Here is a 26286-nt window from a genome sequence, read left to right on the forward strand (position 1 = left end):
CCCCAGTCCCTCAAGAGCCCCATGCCCTGGTTGTCGCCATCCTCAGCTTGGGCTCAAGGTTGAAAAACCTCATTAACAGGTTTCCTAACCAGAACCCCTCAGGGAAGGCCTTAGTGTTTGGTTCCATCAAAAACTTCTGAGTTTCACCGAAATAATCTCCTTTTGCCAAGTCTGCACGGGCCGTGAAGGTGCTGAAAGAGTGTATCCGTCTGAAGCCCGATGACGCCACCATCCCGCTCCTCGCCGCAAAGTTGTGCATGGGCTCCCTTCACTGGGTGAGTAGGGCTAGGGCCCTGCGCTCACAGGCAGGACTGCCAGCCTTTCCCACCTCAAGGCACTGGGAGAAAATAGCAATCATTCAGCTACATAAAAACAAGGCTGGGGCGCCTGGGTGGCTCAGTGGGTTAGAGCCTCTGCCTTCGGCTCAGGTCATGATCTCAGGGTCCTGGGATCAAGCCCCGCATCGGGCTCTCTGCTCAGCAGGGAGCCTGCTTCCTCCTCTCTCTCTCTGTCTGCCTCTCTGCCTACTTGTGATCTGTCTGTCAAATAAATAAATAAATTAAAATCTTTAAAAAAAAAACAAAACAAGGCTGTTCAGAGGCAAGGCCCCCAGACCCCCTCAGCCCTCCCCAACCCACCCTAGGACTGACGGGAATCATGTTCCTGGGATCCCCATGGGAATGTGCTTCAAAAGTTGAATTGATAAAGTAGAATTGGAATTCACACTCACGTAAGTCTTGCTGTAGACGCAGGGGGTGCGGGACTGAAAAGGTTTAGGTCACCAAATGATTCACTCTTAGCAAGGCTGAGTTCTTCTATAAAGCAGTCACCCGCTCCTTCAGCTCCTGTGTAAACCAACCATGCTCATTCCTCTTCCTTCATGTAGGCTTTCCTCTTCAGATAGTCTTGTTCAGATACGAACTGGGGGCTAGTCTTGTTTGTAACAGTTCCAGTACCTCAGAAATGCACCATTGAAGAAGAAAATAGAAAAGCCTCCACTAACCGCTGAGGTGGTGGTACACATAATTACCACATGCGATCCAGTTTTAATTTCTTTTCTTTAACTTCACATCAAGATTAATTACAAGGAGAAAAAAAAAGATTAATTACAAGAAGAATTTGCTCAAAAGACCGCAGTGCCTTGCTAAGGGTCTTCACCATTACGGTCCTTGCTGCCTGTTTTTTTTCCACTTTTCCTCACCCAGCAAGACAAAAGTAAGCCTTGTGAGAAAGTGTTCTACTTCTGCTCAGTTGGACTGGGAGAAATGTAGAAGGAAAAAGACATTTTGAAAGAGCAGGTTCTCACCTGACTCTCAGAGCTGTGAAGGTGTCGTGTGGTCTGTGCAGGATTCGAACATTTGGTGCCACTGGCGAGGGAACAATGCAGGCGGGCTCCAGCCGCAGGCCGGGGAGCGGGCCAGACCCTGCAGCTTTGAAAATGCCAGTTTCCAGCCATGAACTTTGTCGCGCCCCTTCCAGCTATGGCATTATTCATGACTGTCACATAGATCTCTCTGAGACCAAAAATAAACAGACTCCTTTTTTTTTTTTTTAAAGATGAGCCTAACAGATTTTTTCTGTTTATCTATTTTACATTTTTATTATTAAAATTTCCAAACTCTACCAAAGTAAAGAGTATATAACGAACTCCCGGATACTCTCACCCAGCTTCAGGGACCTTAATGTTGGCCATATTTTGAAGGAATGAATCTTATTATTTTGGCTTCTAATGAATTATGCGGAAGGTCTTATTGTGGATGTAGTTTACAGGTGCACATTTTCTCATTGGAATCTGCTGGCACGAGGTCCATGTGATGTGCATTGTAAAATAAATAGACGGGAGTTCTGAACATGTTAACAGCTTGTAGGAAAAAGAATCCAAGCCTAAATATATTCTTTTTGTCGTTTAAAAAAAAAAGGAAGGACCCAGACACAAAATTTTCAAGGACTTTATTTTAAATATATATAAAATTCACTGAATACCTAACACAAAATCAATTAGTAAAAAAATAGAGATAAAAAAGATAGGAACCCCCCCACCCCACCAAGATTGAAAATGACTTTGGAAAAGAAGGTAAAAAAGCAGTAAGGAAAACGTTAAAGAAAAAAGGCAAGGTGGGAACCCTGAGGACCGTCGGAGAGACTCAAATAAAGAAAACGGAATCGCCGCAGTGGAGTCAGAAGATTTGGGAGTGATTTTCACAGTGACTCATCAGAAATCTGTTTTTGGCAGCAGACGCTTATGGGAACTCATGTTAGAAATTCTGCAGGTCGTTGTTGTTTTTTAACTTGTCTGGTTTTTCAGTTGGAAGAGGCTGAGAAGTTTGCCAAAACTGTCGTAGATGCGGGAGAGAAAACGTCAGAGTTCAAGGCCAAAGGCTACTTAGCTCTGGGGCTCACGTACAGTCTGCAGGCCACTGACGGTGAGAGATGTCCCCCCTGCCCCCGCTGGGATCTGGGAGCTTAAGTCTGCACTGCAGGGTTCCCACAGTCCCCAGAGAGGACTGTCGCAGGAGGCCACGTATTTTGGGTCACTCAGGCATGCCATCATGTGGGAACCTGTGGCTGCTGTCCTTTCTGCTCAAACTGGCTGGAGAGTCAGCGGGCAGAGATGAAGGTCCTGGGGGCCAAGGTGCATGTGCTGGCGGTGCACAGTGCCCAACTTGGAGGTGCAGGGCATCTGCCATGAGGTGAAGGTGAGGGGGCCTTTGAGAGATGGTTCCCCCCACCCAGCCTGCACCTGCGTCCACCCCGGCACTTGGTGGGGCTGTCCCTACATGAGGAGATATAGGATCTCAGGCACTGGAATGTGGAAGAGTTTAGGGCCAGCCTCCTCCCAGCAGCTTCCCTTGATTGCTCAGGATGCCCCTTCTCTATGGGTACATTTAAATTCACAGATGTTTACACATGCTGTGTGGCAACTTACCAAACACCCATGCGGTGACATGCAGTTGGGATGTACATAGACCTTGCGGACTCTGGCTATTTTTTAAAAATCTTAATTATGCTTTGTATCCTTAATGAAGTTTTCCATTATGTGTTTGCAGGAAGTATAAATTGATTAATTATTTTCCTGAACTCTTAATATTTCTTCAGCATTTCATTGTTAAATATAATATGAATACAAAAAAATTTTCAAAAACCCATGTATAATTAATGAATTAGGATACAGCAAATATCTTTGTAATCTCCACCCTGCTCAGGAGGTGGAAGCCTGCCAGCCCCATGGGGAACTTTGCCTGTGCCCCCTGCCAGTCACAGGACTCCTAAGAGAAAATGCTCTCCTGATTTTTATAGTATTCATTTTCTTTTTCTTTTTTTTATGGTTTTGCTATAGTTAATTTTACAGATTACCCCAAAGCCTTCTTTCATCTGCCCTAAAATAATCCGAGAACTTAAAGAGGTTTCGCGTATCACTTGATTCTCAATAATGGCATTTTGGCTAATTTTTCATGTATACGTGGTACGCTAGCAAACACCTGCCAGCACCTTGCTTTAACTGTAGTAGACTTTCAGTGAAGCGGGAGTGTAATGCCCTGTGTTTATCCCTATCGATTCCAAGTTTGGACCCACCTCTCACGCGCCCTGTAGCTCAGTCTAGTTGATCCTCATTTGGCATTCGTGGCTCAGTAGGGTCACCTGAGTTTCCCTCTAGCTTCGTCCCTGTTATTCTGAGTTCGCTGTGGTGATAGCCACATCTGGCACTTGGGGACAGCTGTCCTCCGTTCCCAGTGCGGTGGCAGGAAGGGATCTGGCCCGCGATGATATTCAAGAGGGCCTCTTCAGTTCCACCCACAAGCAGTTCCTCCAGGACTTTTGCTCTCGCCCCAGTAAAAAGTACCTTCCCCTGACAGATTCGAAGGGCGCCATCTTTCACGTGCTCCCTACAGGGAACATGTGGGCTCGCGGCAAGATGGCCTCGCATTTTCCAGCTGATTTTCTAGTGTCAGTGTTGGCTTTGCTTGGTCTCTCTCTTGTGTTTACATAAAGGTATTAAAGGTCCTGGCCATTGTCCAGTGTGACTTAAATGGGCCTTTTATAGCATCAGGCTAGTTCCCTTGGCTCAGTGTCATAGCTTCTCAGTGCCAGAAGGACCTCCGAAGGCCATCTCTAGTCAACACCGTTAGTGCTGGAATCTTCTGTACCACCCCGTAGAGGCAGTCCTTACCCAGAAGCCACACGCCTGCGCCCTCTGGAGTTCCCAGCTGACCTTCTGAAAACAGCACCCCATGCCTCAGGCATCAAGGTCACCTGCCAACTCATATTCTCCCCTCAGCATGGCTCCACAGTGGTGCCCATCGAGTGCACGTGTCTTGGGGTCGGCCTGGGCTTCATTGCCCGGTGCCTGCAGCTCTGCAGGCATGCAGGGGCCACAAACGTGTTGCTTTTGTTCCAGTTGAATGTATAGGTTTTATGATGAGCTTCGTGTTTGTCAAAAACTCCCTGATCTTCCATGCCACTGACTAATTGAACCCTTTTCTTAGCTTCTTTGCGAGGGATGCAGGAGGTCCTACAGAGAAAGGCGCTTCTTGCATTTCAGAGGTGAGTGGGAGTTCATCTTTTCACTCGGCTGTTCATAATGACACCAAAGTATGATAAGTATAAAAAGAAGAGATATTTATAAAGATTATGTAAACAGTGTTTTCCCCCCAGGAGTCTTTCATCTTGTGCACTGAACATACAGTATCAAAACTTGTTGCCTGACTTGTTGCCGTGTAATCCGCACTCTTGCTCTATTTACCTACCTTTGGGCACGTGTTATTCATTCCTAATCAAATGATTTCAGCTCTAAGAAGATGGGTACTCTGGATGTCTAGGGAGCTGATTCCTTTTCTTAAAGGCAACTGTCCTCGCCCAGAAGAGGGATCATTCTTTGCTAGCTTTTGTTTTACATGTCATGCTGCAGATTTTTATATGACAGAATGAAAAAAGCCAGATTTTAGGACAGTTTCTGAAATGCTATATTATTAGTTTCTAAAACACTGGGTAATCTTTCTAAAATACTGGTTAATGGCAGGCGAGCAAATCTCAGGACCCTGCACGCCCACCGTGCTCCATAAACCTTGTGATTGTCTCCGTCATTATGATCTTCGGGAAATTAGGAGAGGGCTTTATAATTAGAGAGTGCCTGAGGGCTCTTTCCCACTCCTCAAGCCTGATCCTCGGGCCAGTTAACACAGACAGAACAAGTGGTGCGTCTTCTGCAGGTAAGGGACCGAGATGCACAGGATGGAAAAACAGTTACCAGAGTCACACAGCTATTGAGGTCAGGATAGAATCACGGTCTCCTGACTCCCACTCAAGCTTTCCTTGTCCCTACTATACCATGCCACCCTAATTTTGTTTCTTACGGCAGGTGTAATAAATCACCCCAACAATCATTGCCTGCAAGCATAACCCCATGATGTCAAATCTTGAATGGGTATTGATCCTGCCACCTTGAATATATCTGAGTCGCACTGACTTCTTGGAGTTGTATTAGAAACTTAGTTACTTACCTAAAAATTTCATGAGGCCCTCTCCATACCTAATAACCTTCGTTCGATTTCTTTCCTTCGAACGGGGATTGCCTGCACATTTGTCACCATGCACACCTCCCTTTTCTCATGAAATCATCATCACTTGGCTTCAGTGACTGGAAGACTCTCGTCTCTGTTTCATTTTGTTTCCTAGCAGGCTTGCTGATGGCTTCTTCACTTTGCCAGTCCCGCCTCGACTGGCTAATGGCACAAAGTACCAGTTGACATCTGCCAACAGACCTTCTGTCTCTGTGCTAAGCTTTTGTTAACGTTCTCCAGCATGGAGTGTAGAAGCATTTCCATTTCAAATGATTTGGAGTTTTATGTCCTCTAGTCCTAGTTTGTCAAACCCACACATGGATGCCTACGAAAGTGGTCATCACATCTGTTTCACTTTTCTTAAATCAGCACATCTTACCAGCTCTCTAAAAACAGCCATGGTGGTGGTCTGCCTTGAGCTGCCAGAATTCGTAACTTCATGTTACATAACAGCCATTCCATTGGCCTGAAATTCCTTTCTGTTCCTTTTTTACTTAGGTTTCAATTCATAGAGGTTTTTAAAAAAATATTAGTTCGTGGGAATAAAGAGTAATGAAATCCTGCTTACCTACATGACCATCTTGAGGAAGGCTAACCTAAATTAGTATTTATGGGAAATAAATAATATTTTTCAAAGGAATAAAATTATTTTGTTTCAAATACATTCATTAACTGGAACTATTCTGGTACACTGTAGACATAAATCTATAACGGAATGATTTGAAGTAAGTAAGAATGATCTGTATTATTTCTTAAATGTAAGCAGGTATTTAAAAACCACTTGGTGGAGAAGTACGTATTTGCTGTGCATTGTAAATCTTCTCCCCACAATTCTATTAGGTCTACTATCGTTTGACTATTTTTTGTTTAAAGAGAAAGCGGTGTGACTCAGAAAGAATGAGGTGGGGGCCCCTGGCTGGCTCATTCTGGGGGGGCATGGGACTCTTGATCTCGGAGCCCCACATTGGGCATGAAGCCTGCTTTAAAAAGGGAAAGGGATGGGGTTATAGTTACAGCACGTGAAAATTAACTCAATTATCACTGAAGTCAGAACTCGGAAAGATTTGCTCTCTAGTGGACCCAAAGAGGCGATTTTTTAAAACATACCAGATGCATGATCACGTCTTAACCCTGAGACCCCCCAGCTGTGCGCTGACTCATCACTCAGCCCAGCAACTGAACCAGCTCATTTGCCTGGTACAGAAGTGTCACAAAGAAAAACTGCTATCTGCAAAGCTTTCTGAAGGTGTACAGCTGATCTGAAGGGCTCTCACATCCTCCAGAGAAAAACAAGCCTGCAAAGAGTAGAAAGCATGTTTCAGGAACTCCACCCCCATCGCCTGACCATGTGCAGAAGTCTAGGTTGCTCCACAAAGAGGAGGGGACATGGTGTCATTCGCGTTTGCCATACAAAGTAGATGGATCTCATTCTTTTTTCTCTCTCCCTCTGAGCTTAAGTTTAAGTTAATGTGGTATGTTTTGTGGGCGTGGAGTGACCAACTATCCCGGTTTGCCAGGAACCGGGCAGTTTCCCAGAATGTGGGCCTTTCCATGCTAAAACCAGGACAGTCCTAGGCAAACTGGGACAAGTTGGTCATCCTATATGTGTAACTCCTGAGTAATAGCTTTCATCAGGTTTATATATTTTTTTTTCTTAATAATACACTGATGTCATGCCCACTAGAATCAGGACCTCAAAAACTGACAACAAGACAGCAGAGTGATGTGGTAGGGAGGCCAGGCCTCCGGATTTTGCTTCTGGCTTTACCTCTTCAGCTGGATGCTCTTATTCAGGATGGTTAATAGTAGATGCTTTATAAACTGTAGTTATTACTTGTAGATATTACAAGGTATGTGTCTTATGGGCCAGGATCAAATTGGCCAGTCTTCTCTATATTCTTGGTTCAGTTCTAGAGGATTGTGGAACCAGAGTCTAGGGAAGCACTGGTGTGACCTGAGTGCATGTCGAGTTTTAGCTGGGTGGTCTGGGAGGCCAGTCCATGCTTTTCAATAACTGCCTGGCATACCTCTCTCAGGGCGTATTCCCACTGCACTGTAATAATCACTTTGGGTCTCCCCATCTGTGGGATGGGGGGAGCTCCTGAAGGAAGGGCACTTGAATTATTCTTTCATCTTCAGCCTCCCCAGTGGCTGGAGAAAGTACTGGCATCACAGTACGTACTGCATAATGTGTTGGTTGGATGGATGGGTAGATGAATGCGTGACTAGGGTGGATGGTTGGATTAGTGGTAGGTGGATGGATAGATGGTTGGGTGGATGGTTGAGTGGATGGATAGGTGGATGAGTGGATGGATGGATGGATAAGTGGATGAGTAGATGGATGGATGGGTGGATGGGTGACTTGGGCAGGTGGATAGATGAGTAGATGGGTGGGCAGATGGTTGGATGGTGAATAAGTGGATGGGTGAGTGCCTAGGGTAGATAGATGGATGAAGAATGAATGGACAGATGGATAGATGGATGGAGGGATAGATGGATGGATGGGTTACTTGGGTAGGTGAATGAATGGGAGTAAGTGGATGGATAGATGGGCAACGTCAGCAAGCCAGCAATCTAATAATTCTTTCTTTCCTTATAGAAGAGAAATTGACTTAATGGATATGGAGGTGCTTTGACAAGGGAAGTGCTTTTGTGAGTGTCCCTGTGGTGCCATTTTTAGGTCTCTGGCTTTCTCCTAGCAGCTTCACCAGGTCCTTACTGTATGGGAATAGGCTTTATGAGGCTGCTTCAAATCCATGTGCAGAGGGGCACCAGGGTGCCTCAGTCAGTTCGACATCCAACTCTTGATCTCAGTTCAGGTCTGGATCTCAAGGTCATGAGTTCAAGTCCCCATGGGGCTCCATGCTTGGTGTAGAGCCTACATTTAAAAAAAAAAAAATCCATGTGCAGAGTCCAGCAGGCTTGTAGTTTTCAAGATTACTAATGTCCTTCCTCTTGCCTGCATCAACATGCCGATTTCTGCTGAGCAGATTTCTGGGGACATGGCTTTGCCACGGGAAGCATGGCTGCTGAAGCTGTTCTGCCTGACTGAAGCAAGTTTTCTGGAGTCTACATGACCTCATCACTGTGCACTTTTTCTTGCTTTCTTGGACATTCTCCTTTATCTCTTTGTTGTTCTCATAGGCTAAAGTGGTCAGTTTAATTCATTAGCCAAATTACTGAAGTGAAATTTTTCAAATGTGAATGTTTAAGTTGTGTCTCCTAGAAACTTGGCAGTTGGATATCCATTATTAGTCAAGTTGGCAGTTCTTCAGTTTGCGCTGATGCACCATGGAAGGCTGAGATTTCTATCCCTTCTGGTTGGTTCCTTTCACAGTCAGTGCTGTGGCTAGCAGTTAGTCATTATTTGATGAGGCCAGAGTGGGGCCTTTGGTTAGGACTATCTTTGCCCACTCCCCGAACTCACTGGGCCATTGCCAGCTTCTCCCTTGGTTGGTGTTGGGCAGAGGCAGCCATGATTTGACTTAACTTCTTTTGTGAAAACTCTAGATTGGGCTGAGAAAATTATAGCTCTGAGAAATTTTTTTTTTTTGAAGTGGTAGAAACCTGGCTTTATCAATTGTGAAAGAAGATAAGATAAATAATGCTAAATAATTCAGAGTCTCTTCATAATTAATTTTGTAGTCATTTTTCCTGAGTAATTGGGAGAGACAGAAACCATGATATTCCAATCTCACTTTTTATGAATACTGAAGAAAAAAAAATTCTTTGATGTATAAATTCATGGAAAACCAATACTTGTAAAATAAAAAAAGAAAAACTGGAGCCCACAGAGCAGACCTCACATAGCAATAAGTCATTTAAAAAGGCGACACAGGCAACTACTCAGTCACCACCTCTTAAACTAAGATTGTGTCCTGAGGCAAGGTCACCACTGAAGACTCCCCAGGAATGGGAGTTTAGGTGCTTTGCTGTTGAGATTAACAAAAGGACAGAGCCCGCACCACCACCTCCCCCGCCCGCCACCCCGGGCCCCACCATGACACTTTTCCCCACAATTTGGTAGCATGGAGCTACCACATTTGCCTAAGCAATGCCCTAATTGTTGAACTTTGTGTATTTTCTGGAAGCCAAATACCTGGAAGACTTTTGAGCCTCTCCATAGCAGGATGGATGGTTTCGGTAAAAGGCTTTATTACTACAGAAAAACCATCCTTGGCATGTTTGATGCAGTTGAATCCATAATGATTTGGCTTCCTTTTTTATCTCAAATTTGTTTTCTGCTGGTGGAAGATCCTCCTTAGTCACTGAGTGTTGACAGAAGAGCATGAAGGGTTGTTTACCATCTGCCCCCCATTGGTAATTAGTCTGCCCCATAGTGCCTTTTAAAGAAAGTAAAAGTTCGTTTTTCTCTTCCTCCCCAATTTTTAAATGCAGAATTATGTCTTGTATATAGTCACATGTTGAGTTACTCCGGGTGGAGTACAGTCGACTTCCACATAAAAGCGAGGATGACTGTTTGCTGTCAGGTAGGAGGCCGGTACAGCCTCTCCCCATCCGCTGTCAGAGGCCAATTAATAAAACCACGCCTGGTGCCCGGCCACAGAGCCCTGCATGTCACAGTTACACAGTTTACATTAGTAAACTACGTGGAACTTAGTAAAAGCTTCAAAAGACTGAATGAGAACCCTTCTTTTCTTCCCGTGGTTCATCAAAAACCAAAACCTTATTTTACAAGCAAAGCCAGGTCTTTGATTTTCATATGGTTTCTCTGAAATCCAGGCATTTGGATGAAGTAGCATTAAGGCCAACCCAAAACTTAACCAAAGCAGCCGTCGCTTTGCCAAGGACACTCGTAACCTCCCCATGTCCCAGCATGACACGTGGGCCTCTCCTGCTTAGCCCAAGGGGAGGCGTCTGCTGGGGGTGGGGGGGTCAGACCCCAGCGCCCGGAGGTCCTTCCCTTCGGGTTCCTCCTCGGAGCCAACAATCACGGGCTGCCACTTCAGATGCCAGAGAAGACACAGAAGCACGCTCCTGTGTCCTACCTGCACACAGTCCTGACAGGGAACATGCGTTACATTTGTGGGTGGACCAGAGAGAAGAGTTTAAGTGAAACATCACGTAGTTAAATACGTGGCTTTGGTGTGAAACAGCAACTGTGAATACCCGTTGGCTAGGAAAGGCAGGATGGCCTCTCCCGTGTACTAATGGCCACCAATACTTTTTCAGGGCCCACAGCCTGTCACCTACAGATCACCAAGCAGCTTTCTACCTGGCTCTGCAGCTGGCCATCTCCAGACAGGTCAGTTTCTCCCATGTTCCCTAAACCCGGGGCGCGCTCCGTCTGCATACAGTTCCTTCAGCGCCTCCGTGTGAGGCCGTAGCTGGTCTTCCCTCGTTCACCTGAGGCGGACCTGGAGCCGGAGTCTCTTCTGAGAGGATGCTGACCCCTCACAGCACAGCCACGGGTGTTTCAGTCAGTTTGAGCCCCTGCTGGAAAGATGCAGGTGTCACAGGCTCTGCTTTGGGAGAGGAAGTCCCAGCTCTGGAGGGTTCAGAGGGCAGCACGAGATGCAGCTCATGGCATGTGCCCTGAGCCCAGGAGTCACCAAGGAGCCTTTGTTGCTTGCTGGCAGGCCCAGCGCTGAGCTGCCTGGTGGGGAATGAGCCACTGGTTGTCACGACGAAGATGCCAGCCGGCAGGGGCGAGAGTTACCTGCTTCCTTTATAACATGTAGAAGATAGGGACAATCACAGTAGCTCCCTCCTCCAAATGTGGGACTTGGCAGCATGCTTCTTGCTGGAGAGGCAAGCTCTGCTGGCCTTCATCTTCTCAATGGCAGCTTCCAGAAGCTGCCTTGGCCACGCTCACCCCCTCCCGTCCCCTCCCAGCTGCTCTGAGGCTCTGGCCTCATGCCTGCCTGCCCACCAGGTGCAGGACACTGGTGGTAACCCCAGCACATTCCTGAGTGCTGACTGGAGGGTGAAGCAAAGGTCAGTTCCCCAGACATGCCATTCCCGGGGCAGGCCTGGGCCGTAGGCATGCCTCTGACTCCCCGCACGCCTGGGAATGGTGTGGAGGAATGGCTTCCAGTGGTGACCAAGATGACTCCTCCATACAGGCCCTGTCGCCTGGCGTGGTGGGGCTCACAGCTGTACCGATGGGGAGCTGCTAGGCAGCAGCTGGGCGCTGGTCCCCCCCTCCCCTGGGAGCTCTTCTCACCTGTGCAAAGCCTCCTTCCAGCGGCCTGCACTTCTCCCTCCTCCTGCTCAGCTCTTCTGTTCGGGATCTGTCCTCCTCCCCAGACTAGGTTCCATGAGAACAGAGGCCCTTGTCCGTCGTCCTCATCGCTTCACCCCAGCAGCTGGAACACTGCCCGACATGTGTTAGGCACCCAGTAATGCTCGTCCCGTGAAGGAACCAGCTTTGAGTTCCTTCAAGTCATCTAGCCCTCAGGGCATCATGTTGTACCATAAAGCAGTTTGCCCCTGCTTGTTCTGGTCATACCTGCAAATCACCACCATGAGTAGACCTGCCTTTCCGCCCTCCTTGTAAGCGCAGGCTGGGTGCCGTCCACACGTTGGGTGTTCGCCCTGAGGAGAGGATAAGTGGATGAGGCCTCGTGGGTGCAGCTGCCACCTTTGTGGTCCCACATCCTAAGGCCCACACTCTGTGGGACGGTGTCCCTGCTGGACAGGGGCCCAGGGCTGTAGCCCTCTTGTCTTTAGAGCCAATGCCATTTGAGCAGGAGGAGAGGACAGGAGGGGAATCGGAAGGTCTAGTGCCACTCTTGTCCTAGTCAGTCAGTAGCTAAATGGCAGCACTCAAGCCATGTCACCTCCCTGGACTGGGCTCCATCCCTATAAATGAAGGGCTGGGCTGTGACAGCCCTGAGGCTGTGGCTCGGTGGTAGAAAGGCTCTGTAGCCAGCATTTATAACTTAAATCCGTCAAAAATAGGATATCAGAGAGGAGAGTGAAGAGGTTTGGGAAGCCGTGGCTTCTTCCTGTAGGAGTGAGGAGACCGAGGACTGAGAAGAGGCAGGAAAGCTGAGAAGAGGTCCGGCATGGACGAGCTGGAGGAGAGGGGCAGACAGGAAGAAGTCCCTGGGGAGGTTGTGTAAGAATGCTTCAGTCCCGAGCTCTATTTCGAAATCCAGTGTCAGATTCTAATTCTTCCTGGTCACTGTTAAACCTGCATGGAATCTCGGGTGTTCAAATATCCATTATGTGTGCATTTTATCTACCCTGGTGCTTGGGTGATTTTGAAGGAAGTCTTGAACAGCTCTTGCATTTTCAAGGTTAAGCCCATCTCCCATCCTATTTGAATTTGGATACATCTGCTTTGTATGTGGCATTGCAATTTGTTTCTCAGATGGAGCTATTTGGGGTTGTAGTTTGGAAAGGTGTGGGGTTTTTGTTTGTTTGTTTGTTTGCATATTTCCTTGATGTCTAATGGAGGTGTCCTGGACTAAGGAACTTGGAAAGACTCACAGGTGTCTGATCGTCTGGAAAACTCTGTTTAAGTTTTGCAACTCACTGTGTACTTCAGTTGGGTGAGACCTTAAAAAACGAGAACGGTTCAGCTAAGGTAGTTTAATTCCACTAAGAACCTCTGGCAACTTGTATGTCTGTCCATTGAGAGTGAAATTATCTTGGGCACAATCAAGAGTACATCACCTTTGCAGAAAAGAGAAATTGTGTTTTAGAGAGAAACAAAAGATTTGGGACTGTCAGTCTTACAGAGAAACAGAGCCTCTTGCCTCACTCCCTGGGTCACACCATCGCTTCAAGAGGACATCTGCTTGCATGTCTGTGGTTAATATCCCGGGGCGATCACAGAGATTAGAATCTGAGTGTGGCACAGGGTGAAGCAACTTTTGATATTTACAGAGAATCAGATATTGAAGTGGCAGCTTCGTGTGTCTGTGTGTGTGCGCGTGCGCACATACACGCGTGTTTTAAAATTCTTTTTGATTTTGTTTTAAACCAGATCCCAGAGGCTCTGGGGTACGTCCGCCAAGCTCTTCAACTTCAAGGTGATGATGCCAACTCCCTGCACCTCCTTGCCCTCCTCCTGTCTGCACAAAAGCATTACCACGATGCTCTGAATATCATTGACATGGCCCTCAGTGAATATCCGGAGAATTTTATGTAAGTGCTCCTGGCCTTTCGTTTTTCCATACTCAGAAAGTTACTCACTTTGACTCCTCCCCCCTTCCTTCATTCTATTTCATTTAAGTCCTTCGTGGATATCCTGAGGATAAATAGTACAAACTTCCCTTATTCTTATTTCTCCATGATATTTGGAAATAGGCATAGCCTGTTAGGTCACCCTTATTTATTATCTATTTAGTTAATAGATCTTATTTAGTTTAAAAATACCTTATTGGGTCTTTTCTAGTGTGTACCTTTGGTGCACACAAGATGATTTTAGGTGGATGGTGGATGAACATTTTTACTGTAATCGTTTTACATTTTTAAGTAGAAAAAAAAATCTACTGCCTATCAAAGTGTGATTTCACAGAAATTATTGGTCAGGGGGAGATGACAGATCTTTTAAATGAGTCGTCTTAAAGTCAGTTTGAAGAAAATAGTGAGTAAATGCTACTGCAGATATGCCCAGCTGCTGTAGCAGTTAGACCGAACAGGCCCAAAGACAAGCCTGGGAAACACGCTCCATGGCTGGTTTGTCCTCGTTACCAGCACCTTCTGCTAATTCCAGGGGCTGTCATATTTTAGGCAACTTCCACCAAGGTACCTGACCTCTCTATGCCTTGGTTCATTCTCTAGGAACTAGAATTCCTTAAATAAATCAGTTCGTCTCTGTACCCAACTGAAGAATTGCCATCATAAGCTGCCGTAGGCATGACTGTCTGCTTATCTTCCCGACATTCCTCCAAATCCCAGAATCCAGGCCTGTCGGGGAGGCTTTGTGGAGAAGGGCATTGTCATGTGGGCGCTCAGTTCCCATTTTATCCGCAGTGGAGTAGCCTGGTAACCAGGACACAGCAGCCAGAAACAGTAAACACCGCGCACACTGGCAGGTTCTAATTGTCTAAGTGGCAGGGTCAGTGGTGGCTGGGGGGCGGTGGGGGCGGTGGGGGGGATGTGGGCGGGGGGCTCGGGGCAGCTCTCATCACTTGGGGAAATCAGCGCCATCAGCACCATGGTGAATTTTAAGTGGATCGACTTTGGCTTTATTTCTCTGCCTCATCACCTCACTGTCTTTAATCAGTGTGTTTCAGCAGCTCGCCTTGGAAAATTGGTTCACACATTTCCATTACAGACATTTCTTTGTCTTCAAGTGAAAAGGGCACTTCTCTTCTCCCCATCGAGAAAATTCTCATTATAATCCAGGCAACCTCTGACTAGAGATTTCTTTTGTAGGTTCAGCTATCTGTGCCAAGTGCACTAAAGAGCCTTGTTTCAGGGTTTTGCTTCGTGCCGGCCTCACACTTGGCTCTGTTGCACACCGAGTGTGTTTCTGAGTTTCCTGCAAAGCTGATTAGCCCCGGGGATCTTCAGGCAGTCAGTGCACTTTAAAGAGGACTCAGTCCTTTCCCCATCAGTAAGGGACAATCTTGATGCAACTGAAGTCAGTTTCTCTCATCAATATTTATAAAGCGGCGTTCCCTGCCTCCCACCCCTAACACCTTCATTAGACAGTAGACTCCAGCATGCATCTCCTGTGTAGACAGCCCAGGGTGTCATCCGAGAGGAGGCTTATTAAACTAATAGCCACACCATGCAGTGAGCAGTAAACAGTGGTGGCTAATATGGTAATGCTTCCAAGTGACAGCAGCTGACAGCCTTTTCAAGTAGAATAAGTAAGGAACAGCAGTAGAGATATTTGAGGAATGCGAGCCTGTTATTTTAACGTTAAGCTGTAAGCTCAAAAAAGCAAAGCATATGGCAGCAGGTCTGAGAGCAGCCGATGACTTGTTTGCTTTTTAAATATTTGTATTTCTTCCTATGTGATGGGAAACTTCTTCCCAAGAATACTTTATTAAAAGTTGGGGCCAGATGTAGTTGGTGGATCCCGTGGTTTCCTTCCAAACCCAGGGTAAAACATTTCAACACCAACCGAAACAAGATTATGTGGGCACCTGTCCCGAATCCCGGGCAGTAGTATCTGGTTGTTTGTGACAAGCCTGTCTCCCGCAGAACCGTAGACTCTCGGAAGCCCGGGAGGGCCTCATGCTTCTTGCGTCCCATCAGCCAGACGTAGGCTGAGGGCATGGCTGGTGTTTCCTCCACCCCTGCGGGCTGGAAGTAAAGGGCCTCACCACAGTTGGGCTGAGCCCTGTTTAACTGTTGGTCAGTTCGACTGTTGAACAGAGAATGGATTTCACTAGCCTCTTCACCTGATGCCGAGAATCGCAGACATACTGGTCCCTGTTAGGTGCACTCAAGGTACTTAAACACCTGCCCCTCCAAGGACCTTGAGCTGTGTGAGCTACTGCATTTAAGACATCTGTAATGGTAATCACTCAGTACCTGGTAGGAATTCATATGATCAGGATGACTGGTACTTCTCCAGTGTTCCTCAAATACTATATTTTAGAATTCTTCAAAGTTGTTGTTATTAAATATTGAGTAAAAGTCAAAGGATACTTATTAAATATACTTAAAAAAAATACGACTAACATGTATAACCACTTCTTAGTTTAAGAAAAAGAAGATTAATATTACCTATGAATTTCCTGTGCGCCCCTGTCTGTCCTTTCCCCTTACTGTCTAACATCTCTGGATGTTAACCGCATCCTGAATTGCAGGCAGAGCATTCCCTTGGGGGAATATATGTATATATTCCCCTATATGCCATATATGTTCACACTCCCAAATAATAAAATTTTTATAAAAATTTCTAGTTTTGCATATTTGAAAAATTTTATAAAAATTTCTAGTTTTGCTATTTGAAAAATTTTCAGCGGCCTTGTACTGAATATATCCTTATACTGCTTGCTTCCGTTGCTTAACATCACATTCCTGGGGTTCGTCCTTACTGCATGCAGCAACAATTTATTCCTTTACGCCCATATGTAGTATTTTTTTATATAAATATACCATGATGTGTTTTTCCAGGCTGTTGGAAGTGGCTATACAGGTGTTTGAAGTTTTCAGCTATTAGAAACAACGCTGCTGTAGATATCCCTGTACGTGTCTCCTGGCACACAGGTGCACGTACTTCTCTGGGGATTACCTGGGAGTGAGATGGTTGGGTCATAGGATATGAGCCTCTTCCATTTCACCAAATAATTCCAAACCATTTTCCAAGGAGGCTGTGCCACTGTACGCTCCCAGCGGCAGCACCTGAGAGCACGTGGGGCCACACATACCGATGCTCCCTCACATTTCAGACTTATTCTTGGCCGCGTGGTTGCTGGTTCATGGCGTCACATTGTGAGTTTAAGTGGCATGATGAGGTTGAACACTTCTGTCTCTGTTTATTGGTCATTTAGCTTTCCTGTTCTGTGAAGCACACGGAGAAGTCTTTCCTCTTTGCTAACTGGGTTGACTTTTTCATGCCAACTCGTGAAATTTCTTTATATATTATGGCTGTAAGGCCCTTTGTTGCTTACATGTGTTCCAGAACTCTTCTCCTCATCTGTGACTTGTTTTCTGATGAATGGAAGTTCTTGTTTTTAAAGTAGTTGAATTTATCAACCATTTCCTTCATGGATTGTACTTTCTGCGTCTAGTTTATTCCCTTCCCTTCTCCGGGGTCATGAAGACAGTCTCCTAAGTTATATTCTAAGAGCGCTTTGTGTTACCTTTCACACTTAAATCTAAGGGTCCATCTAGAAATGATTGTTATGTCTGTATGGTGTGACGGATTCAGGGTGGTGTTCCCACATGTGGATACCCAGTTGTCCCCATGTCATGTACTGAAAAGCTCCCTTTCCCTGTGGCTCCACATGCTACTTTGTCTTAAATCAGATGCCCATATGTGGGTGAGGGAGCCGGTGGGGAACTATTTCTGACCTTTCTACTTGGTTCTTTCAGTCAGGGTGCCCATCTCTGTGTGATTACCACTTTATTATTATTATCATCATCATTATTATTATTACTATTATTATTACAACTTTATTATATGTGAAGTATGTCCATCCCTGTATCTTACTCTTCAAGAGTGTTGTGGCCATTTCAGGCCTTTGAGTTTGCATGTAAGTTTTTGAATCAAGTTTGTCAAGTTCAACAACAACAACAAAGTCTATTGGGATGACATTTAATCTAATAGCTTGGGAAGAATTCTATATTTGTGACAGTGGGTTTTCTAAACCATGGCCATTATATCTATTTAGGTTTTTAAAGATACTTTTTAATGAAGTCTTACAATTTTTCATATAAATATTTTGCCCGTTTTTTACTAGATTTATTCCTAGTTACCCAAAAAAATTTTCATTTGATACACTGTATGTATACAGTTTTTTTTTTTATCAGATTTACTATCTACATGTTGCTAGTGTGTATAGAAAGGCAGCTGATTTATGTACATTCTTCTTGACCTAATAACTCAGCTAAACTCTTGTTAATTCTAACAATTTATGTGTAGATTAGTTTGGACTTCCTACACAGACAACTTTTTTCTGAAATAATAAAATTTAGTTTCTTTATCTCTAATCCTTCAACTTTTTAAAACTGGCCTTACCAGATTATGTAGGACCTTCAACTCCTGGTTTGCTAAGAGTTGATCTTTTTCAATCATGAAGTGATACTGAATTTTATCAAATGCTTCTTCTGTATTTGTTGAGATGATTATATGGTTTTGCTCCTTTAACCTGGGATGTTACATTACTTGATTTTTTTTAATAAAAGATTTTATTTATTTATCTGAAAGAGATCACAAGTAGGCAGAGAGGCAGGCAGAGAGAGAAGGGAAGCGGTCTCCCCGCTAAGCAGAGAGCCCAATGTGGGGCTCGATCCCAGGACCCCGGGATCATGACCTGAGCTGAAGGCAGAGGATTTAACCCACTGAGCCACCCAGACATCCCCTTATTACTTGATATTTTTAAATGTTAAATTAATCTTGCATTCCCAGAATAAGCTCAACTTGATCATGACATACTAAGCTTTTTTTAATAGATTCGGTTTACTAATTTTTAAGGAACATATATATTTGTTCATATGTGAAATAACATGCGATTTTCCTTTCTCACTGTATACTTGTCAGGTTTTGGCATCAAGGTTGGGCGAGCCTCATAAAATAAGTTGGAGTGATTCTTTTTTGTGTGTTTTAGAATTGTTCATGTAAGATTGGAATTATCTGTTTCTAGAATGATAAGTTTCAGTAGAATTTGCCTGTAAAACCATCTGGGGCTGGTCTCTTTTTCTAAGGAAAGGCTTCTGATGCTTTTACAAAAATGATTATAGGATATTCAGGTTTTCTGCTTCATTTTTTAAGCTATGTGAAACATAGAAGCTAAAATATATATAACATGTATATATTTTAAGGGTTTGTCCATTTGATCTAAAACTTAAATTTCTTGGCATGGAGCTGTTCATGTTTTTTAATTATCTGTTTATTGTCATACAGCACCTGCGGTTAAGTCTTTTTCATTCCTAATATTGCTTAATGTGCCTTCTTTTTTATTTTCTTGAATAGCCTTGCCAGAAATTTGTCTGTTACGTTGACCTTTTCAAAGAACCAGCTTCTTTATGGTCTCAACTATATATTTACTTCTGTTTCATGAATTTCTGTTATTTCCAACATTTCCTTTCTTCTTTTTTCTTGGAGTTTGTTCTGTTTTACTTGGTTTTCCTTCTTAATCTCTCAAGTTTGGTGTTTAGTTCGTTAATTTTTTGTCTTATTTTCTGACATAAACATTTAAGACATAATTTCCCAAGTGCTGCTTTAGTTGTAGACCACAATTTCAGTATCTGAAATTTTTATCATTTCTTTCAAATCATTTTAAATTTCCATTATTCTTCTTTGGCTCCTTCGTTATTTTAGAACTGTGTTTTCTAATTGTCAAATATATGGGGTTTTTCCCCCACTTATCTTTCACTAATGAGCTTTTAACAACTTCATTGTATTGTGTTCAGAGACTGTCATCTTACATGAACTTGGAACGTGTTGAGACTTGTTCTGTGGCCCAGCATATGGTCACATCTTATAAATCCTCCATGTGTGCCTAAAAAGAATGCTTTCTGCATTTCGGGGTACATTTTATACATTTTATTAGATTAAGCTATTAACTCTGCTATTCAGATCTTCTTTATTCTTACTGATGGTTTTTGTTTGCTTAATTGGTCAATTATTGAGCAGAGATGTGTTGAAATCTACCACTGGGATGGTAGAGTGTCCTATTTCACCACATAGTCATAGCAATGTTTGCTTTATATAGTTTAAAGCTGTGCTCTTAGGTGCATATAAATTTAGAATTGCTGTCTTCCTGGTAGATTCAACCCTTTATCTTTATGTAATAAGTTACATAATTCATTTTGACTCAGAATCTCGTTTGGATGCGATGCACACATATCCACAACACTTCTCTACATTTGTGTGTCCATTTACAGATACACATATGCCGCATGTATGTGTGCATGTGTTTGCACGTGTATGCTTAATGTATCTTTCTTCGTTCTCCTACCTTGAACTTTTTATAGTCTAATGTTTTAGATTCACTCTTGTGCTCATTATATACAGCTGATTTTTTTTTTTTTTTAAACTCAGACTGACAGTCTTATCTGGAACATTTAGTTCATTTCCATTTACTGTAAATACTGGTACATTTGTGTTAGTATCTCCTCCTTCTTCGGTGCTTTCTCTTTGTCCTGCCCTTTCCTTCATAGTCTATCCTCTTTCTTCCTTCCTTCTTCTTTTATGTTCATTATGTTTTTATTATGTGTTTTTTTTTCTTACTGATTTGGAAAAGAAGCGTTCTGTTTTGGTTGTTGTTTAGTGATTATCCTAGAAATTTTAGTGAGGGTCTGTTGCTGGCACACTTTTTCAGTTTGTTTCTGAAAATATATTGGCTTTACCTCAAAAGAGCTTTTCCAACTGGATATATAATTCTAGGCTCACATTTTCTCACAGCACAAATGATCCTGCTCCTCTTGTAGTTGTTGAGAAGTCAACTGTTTGTTTAATTTTAGATCATTTTAATGTCATCTGTCTTTTCTCCCTGGCCACTTCCAATTGCCATTGTTGCCGGCGCTGTATGTTCTCACTGTGAAACAGCTCAGAGTGGCTCCTGCTCGGTCGGAGTCACAGGGCTATCTTAAGCTGCAGGTTGATATTTGTTGTATTGTTTATCATTTCTAGAAAATTCTCAGCCATTACTTCTTCAAATACTTCTTCTCTTAACAGCATGGAGTTGGGGCTTGCTTTTTTGGGGGGGGGGTAGGCTCCATACCTAGCATAGAGCCCAATGCAGGGCTTGAACTTGTGACACTGACATCAAGGTCAGGTGCTTAACTGACTGAGCCCCCCCAGGTCTTGTTTTTTATTTAGTCTGATAATTCCTGCCTTTTGTCTTCAGTGTTTAGTCCATTCACATTTAATGTAGGTAATGCTATGGTTGGATTTATGTCTACAGTTTCTCTCTGTGTCCTGTCTTATTTTGTTCCTCCTGATCTGCCTTCTTTTTCTGTTGAAAACCAATTTTTGTAAAAACCCTTTAACTATTAAATACCTAAACAAAGGAATGAGAAATTACTTGCTGACGATGTATGAAATACCTTTAATGCATTGCAAGTTTTCCCCAAAGTAAAATCTAACAAAGAACACATTTTTATATTGAAGAGGGTCTATAAATTCAGGTGGATTCACTATCTACTGTACTTGGTAGAGGATCCTTGACATTCCTTCTTTTGAAATGTAGCTTTGCAAAAATTTCCGAATTGATGACTCCATTTCACTCAGTGTTTTTCCTCATTGGCCCAAGAAGGTAGAAGTGGTTGCCAGGTGACATTCGGGACAGTCGTCTCTCCTGAGGACAGTACGGCAGTCTGTCAGCCAGCGCTTTGATCAACCACTTGCAGACTTTGCGTCTCTGCCATGGGGATTCATTTTTAGATAAAATATTGGGATGAGAGCTGATAATTCGTTGCTTTTTGTCTTGGGAAAATATATCAGATAGTATCGTACATACAGTGGCATCTGAGAACGGTAGTGTGACTGGAATGTTTTATTCTGATTCAGCAAGCCTCACAGTGGCTGTGAAGGGCAGGCGCTGCCGGGTTTAGTCTCTTGCCCTGAGACAAATCATGGTTACTCAACTTTGGTAATTACAGATTATTAATTGATTTAAATTTTAATCTTTCTAATTTAAACCGTCAAATGTGACATGAAGCACAAGAAAGTATTTTGGAACCTTCAAGGATACAAATCCAAGTGGCACCACTGAGGTGTTTTGATGACTCTTTTAAGTATGTTTTCTGACCCATAACTTTGATACATGAGGAGATATTAAAACAAGTCCTCAGTCACCTGGCTAGAAGACCACCAGCTCCTCTAAACACTACTGTGTATGATTTTCTACTCTTGTACCTGGAGAGCAGATCTTGTCACGCAGATCCTGTCACGTAATCACAATTCTTTTCATGCCAACAGGAACTAACTATGGAAAGAAGCGAACATATATAACATTTATTCATTCACTCATTAAGTGGTGATAACCAGTAGCATCTATATACCACCTTGGTATAGACAACTCTTAGCAGCACTTAACACATTTTTTTAAGTGGGTTCCATGCTGGCCCCAGTTCGAGGCTTGAACTCACAACTCTGAGATCAAAACCTGAGCTGAGATCAAGAGTCAGATGCTTGGGGTGCCTGGGTGACTCAGTGGGTTAGGCCTATCTTCGGCTCAGGTCACAATCTCGGGGTCCTAGGATCAAGCCCTGCATCAGGCTCTCTGCTCCACGGGGAGCCTGCTTCCCCCCCCCACCCCCGCCTGTCTCTCTGCCTACTGGTAATCTCTCTCTCTGTGTCAAATAAATAAATAAAAATCTTTAAAAAAAAAAGAGAGAGAGAGAGAGAGTCAGATGCTTAACCGACTAAGCCACCCAGGTGCCCCAGCAAGTAACAGATTTTAAACTAATTTAATCGTCATGAGAATCACAGTAGATATGATCATACCTACAGATAAGAAAATTGAGGCACAGAATGGTAAACTAGTTTGTCCAAAATTACCCACCTTGTCAGTGACAGAGTCATGATTTGAACCTGAGTGGTCTGGCCTCAACATCTGTGCTCTTGACCACCACTTCTGGAGCTCAGAGTTGCTACCACATTCTACATGCCATGCCAGATATCGGGAATGCTGCCATGAATAAGAGAAAGACAGTTCATGCTTTCTTAGAGCTAGCATTCCACACGAACAGGATTTTTCTGCTGTCTCCCCTGTCAATCTTAGCAATAAACTGGAAAACATGGTTAGGATCATTCTTGACTCAAGTGGAGCATGTATCTCGTTTTAAAAAAAATCATTACTTGGCAAGTAAGACTGCCTCTTTCTCACTCTGTCCTACTTGCATTCAATTTAAGTAGAAATGTGATACCGAGTCATGTTTTGATGTAGTGATTACTGAGAGGCCTGGTGCTGTGGGCTATCGTTGTGCCTGAGCTGAATGATGCAGTGAAGAACATGCCCATTAAATCTGCACTTGGTGGAAAATTGGGCCACAAAGAAAAGTTGTTCTCATTAACTCAAGAGAAGTAATCCGTGGGTACCTGAAGGATGTCTGGGAAGGATGAGTACAAGGTTACCGACCGAGGGATGCCTGCCCCTCAGATACAAGTTGGAGAAGAGGATCTTTGGGCAAAGGAGGGTGGGGAGCCCCTCAAAAACATCATGGATCAAGGTGGAGCAAGTTCAGTGGTACACTAGCTCATTTAAAGTTGATTTGCCACAACAAAAAAACAACCCAAACAAAAAATGGGCAAAGTAACTTTTCTCCAAAGTAGACATCTCTCCAAAGTAGATATTCAGCTGGCCAATAAGCACACAAGGGGCGCCTGGGTGGCTCAGTGGGTTAAAGCCTTTGCCTTCGGCTCAGGTCATGATCCCAGGGTCCTGGGATCGAGCCCCACATCGGGCTCTCTGCTCGCTGGGGAACCTGTTTCCTCCTGTCTCTCTGCCTGCCTCTCTGCCTACTTGTAATCTCTTTCTGTCAAATAAATAAATAAAATCTTAAAAAAAAAATAAGCACATGAAAATATTCTTAGCATCATTAGTCATTGAGAAAATGCAAATCAAACAGTGAGATACCATTTTATACCCCTTAGGATGGCTGTTATTCACACACACATGACAGAAAGTTCCAAGTGTTGGCAAGGATGTGGAGAAACTGGAACCTTTGTGTTCTGCTGGTGGGAATGTAAAATGGTGCAGCCACTGTGGAAAATAGTATGACAATTCCTCAAAAAATTAAAAATAGAATTACCATATGACCCAGCAATTCCACGTCTGAGTAAGTACTCAAAAGAATTAAAAGCAGGAACTCACATAGATACCCCACACCTGTGTTCACAGTGGTATTATTCGCAACAGCCAAGAAGGTAGAAGCACCCCATGTGCCCATTGATAAATGAATGGATACACAAAATGTGATACGTACTTACAGTGGCATATCATTCAGCCTTAAACAGGAAGGGGGTGCTGACCCAAGCTACCACATGGATGAACCTGGAGGACATCAAGCTAAGTGAAAGAAGCCAGTCACAAAAAGACAAATTCTGTGGTTACTCTTATATGAGGTTCCTAGAGCAGTCAAAATCCCACAGACAGAAAGTAGAGCAGGGTTGCCAGGGGCTGGGGGAAACAGAGAATGGGACATTATCATTTAACGGGTTTGGAGCATCTCAGTTTTGCAAGGGGAAGAACATTCTGGAGATGGGTGGTGGTGGCTCAGCAATGCGGAAGTACTTAATGCCACTGAACTAGACACGTTAAAATGAGAAATTTTATGTCATGTATATTTTACTACAGTTTAAAGAAAAAAATCAGCTTTCCAACCTCTCCCTTTCTACATGTTTAGTGATGGGAGGGTTTCCAGTGTTCTTGGGAGGTTGAGATGAGGTGCCTGGGGGCCTGTCTGCTCTGGGAGTCTCTTGCTCTGGGTCATGAAACCAGCGCTCTTCAGAGAGGGGTTGGCTAGAGCAGGGAAGCAGCCTCCCCCTGTGCCAGCCTGTTTAGATCATCTTTCTGAGAGGTCCTGCGTCTCTGGCATTGCCCTAAGTGAATGTCGATGCTTGTTAAGAGAGACAGAATACCAAAAAGGCAATGAGAAATGGCTTAGAAACTGAAAAACTGGGTTTTTGAGGCAAGGGTAGAAGAAAAACTGGAAAAGAGGGAGTAGAAAAGAAATGTATTTGAAGCCCAATTTGCTTATGAGAAGACCCTCCCTTCTCCAGGGAGAGGGATGGCCTGGTCCTCAGATTAGCAGTTGTGCCGGCCCAAGCTCTGCTCCCCAAGTCCACGTGCGTGCGGCCAGTCTGAAGTCCTCATGGGAGTGTCCTGCTTCCCTTCCAGAGAGTTCCCCTCTTCCTGGTTATTTCAGGATAGGCTGGAGAGAAAAGCAGGACTTGCCACCCTCTCATCAGCCATGGGAGAGAACTCCTCAGGAGGCCTGGCAGCTGGGACAGGCCAGGGTAGGAAAACCACACCAAAGACATCTATTCCCAATGGTGGCGTGCAGAAGGTTTATTTATTTTGGTGCTTTCCTTTACAAGATCTCAAGTTCTTCTGAGTATCTCATTCAACCACTCCAAGTATGGAGTATCATCTTCAGGATTCGTGCAAGGTGTTTCCTGAAACCTCTGGGTCCCCAGCACCTACCCCCACTGTCGGCATGCTGCAAGCGTGAATACGTGTTTGTGCGATGGGTGGTTGAAACTGAAGACCCCGCGGAGTCATCTGGGAGCCTTAATTCATAGCTAAGCATGTGTCTACCTGTGTTTCTTCTACGGTCCATTTTGGTCTTAATCTGTCAAGTTTGCTGTATAAAATAATGAGTTCTGCTTACTGCATGTGGGTTCCAGTAAAAGCACCCAGCCAACTGTGCAAAACACATCCAGCAGTCCAGATACACAATTGAATGCCAGTGCATTCATAATGATCTTTTTGCATTTTAAGGTCATGAAAGTTTAGTATTTACTATTTGTTTAAAAACAAAACAAAAACACCTGAGAGGAAAGAAGATACAGAAGACAATCTCCACATTTATCCCATGAGTACTCTCGTGGGAGTCCCGAGCCAGAGACAGCTGGTGGGGATCAATAACCCCACCTACAGATGATCTGATTCACTGTCCTTTGAATACCTCCCTAGTTAAAGGTCAGGGAGCCCCCGCTTTCTGCTGAGGCCAAGGAAAGCAGCGTCCCCGCCTTCGTGCGGCTCACAGTGACACGTGAGGAATTATTCTGGAAGGTACCGAGGGCCTCAGAGGAAACAAAGATTGCCACCGTGGCCATTGGCACCCCAATGAAAAAAAGAGCAGGGCCCCCAATGAAAGCGCCAGCCCCCAGGGACACGGATCCTGCTTCTGGTCTCCTTCGTGCTGCTGAAACAAAGCCAAACAAAACTAAATCCAACCCTTCATGGCGTAGTCAAGGAGAACACGCAGGACGTAAAGTCAGAGAATGTGGGGAATGTGCAACAGGCTGGGATTCACAACGGCAGTTCCCTGGTGGAAGGACTCCAGATCCCAGAGAGAGGCATCATCTACCTGTGGTCCCAGAGAGCTGGTTCAGTTTGCCAGCACCCTGCCTGGTTTCCTCCTTTCTGGCTCCCATCCTGACTTTGAGTGGAGG

The 26286-nt window shown here is 44.3% G+C and overlaps 1 protein-coding gene across 4 annotated transcripts in view; it reads left to right on the forward strand.

Moving 5' to 3' along the window:
- LOC111148467 (tetratricopeptide repeat domain 7B) overlaps positions 1-26286 on the forward strand; it is a 261908-nt gene that overhangs the window by 162836 nt on the left and 72786 nt on the right. For all 4 annotated transcript variants that reach the window (XM_022505026.1, XM_022505027.1, XM_022505028.1 and 1 more), the window contains 5 exons: positions 171-275; positions 2306-2423; positions 4485-4542; positions 10752-10824; positions 13516-13676. In XM_022505026.1, the coding sequence (XP_022360734.1) occupies positions 171-275; positions 2306-2423; positions 4485-4542; positions 10752-10824; positions 13516-13676 (515 nt within the window). The remainder of the gene's footprint in view (positions 1-170; positions 276-2305; positions 2424-4484; positions 4543-10751; positions 10825-13515; positions 13677-26286) is intronic.

This window comes from Enhydra lutris, unplaced genomic scaffold (assembly GCF_002288905.1).
Source record: "Enhydra lutris kenyoni isolate GAN:26980312 unplaced genomic scaffold, ASM228890v2 scaffoldscaffold20, whole genome shotgun sequence".
In the NCBI taxonomy this organism is placed as follows: Eukaryota; Metazoa; Chordata; class Mammalia; order Carnivora; family Mustelidae; genus Enhydra; species Enhydra lutris.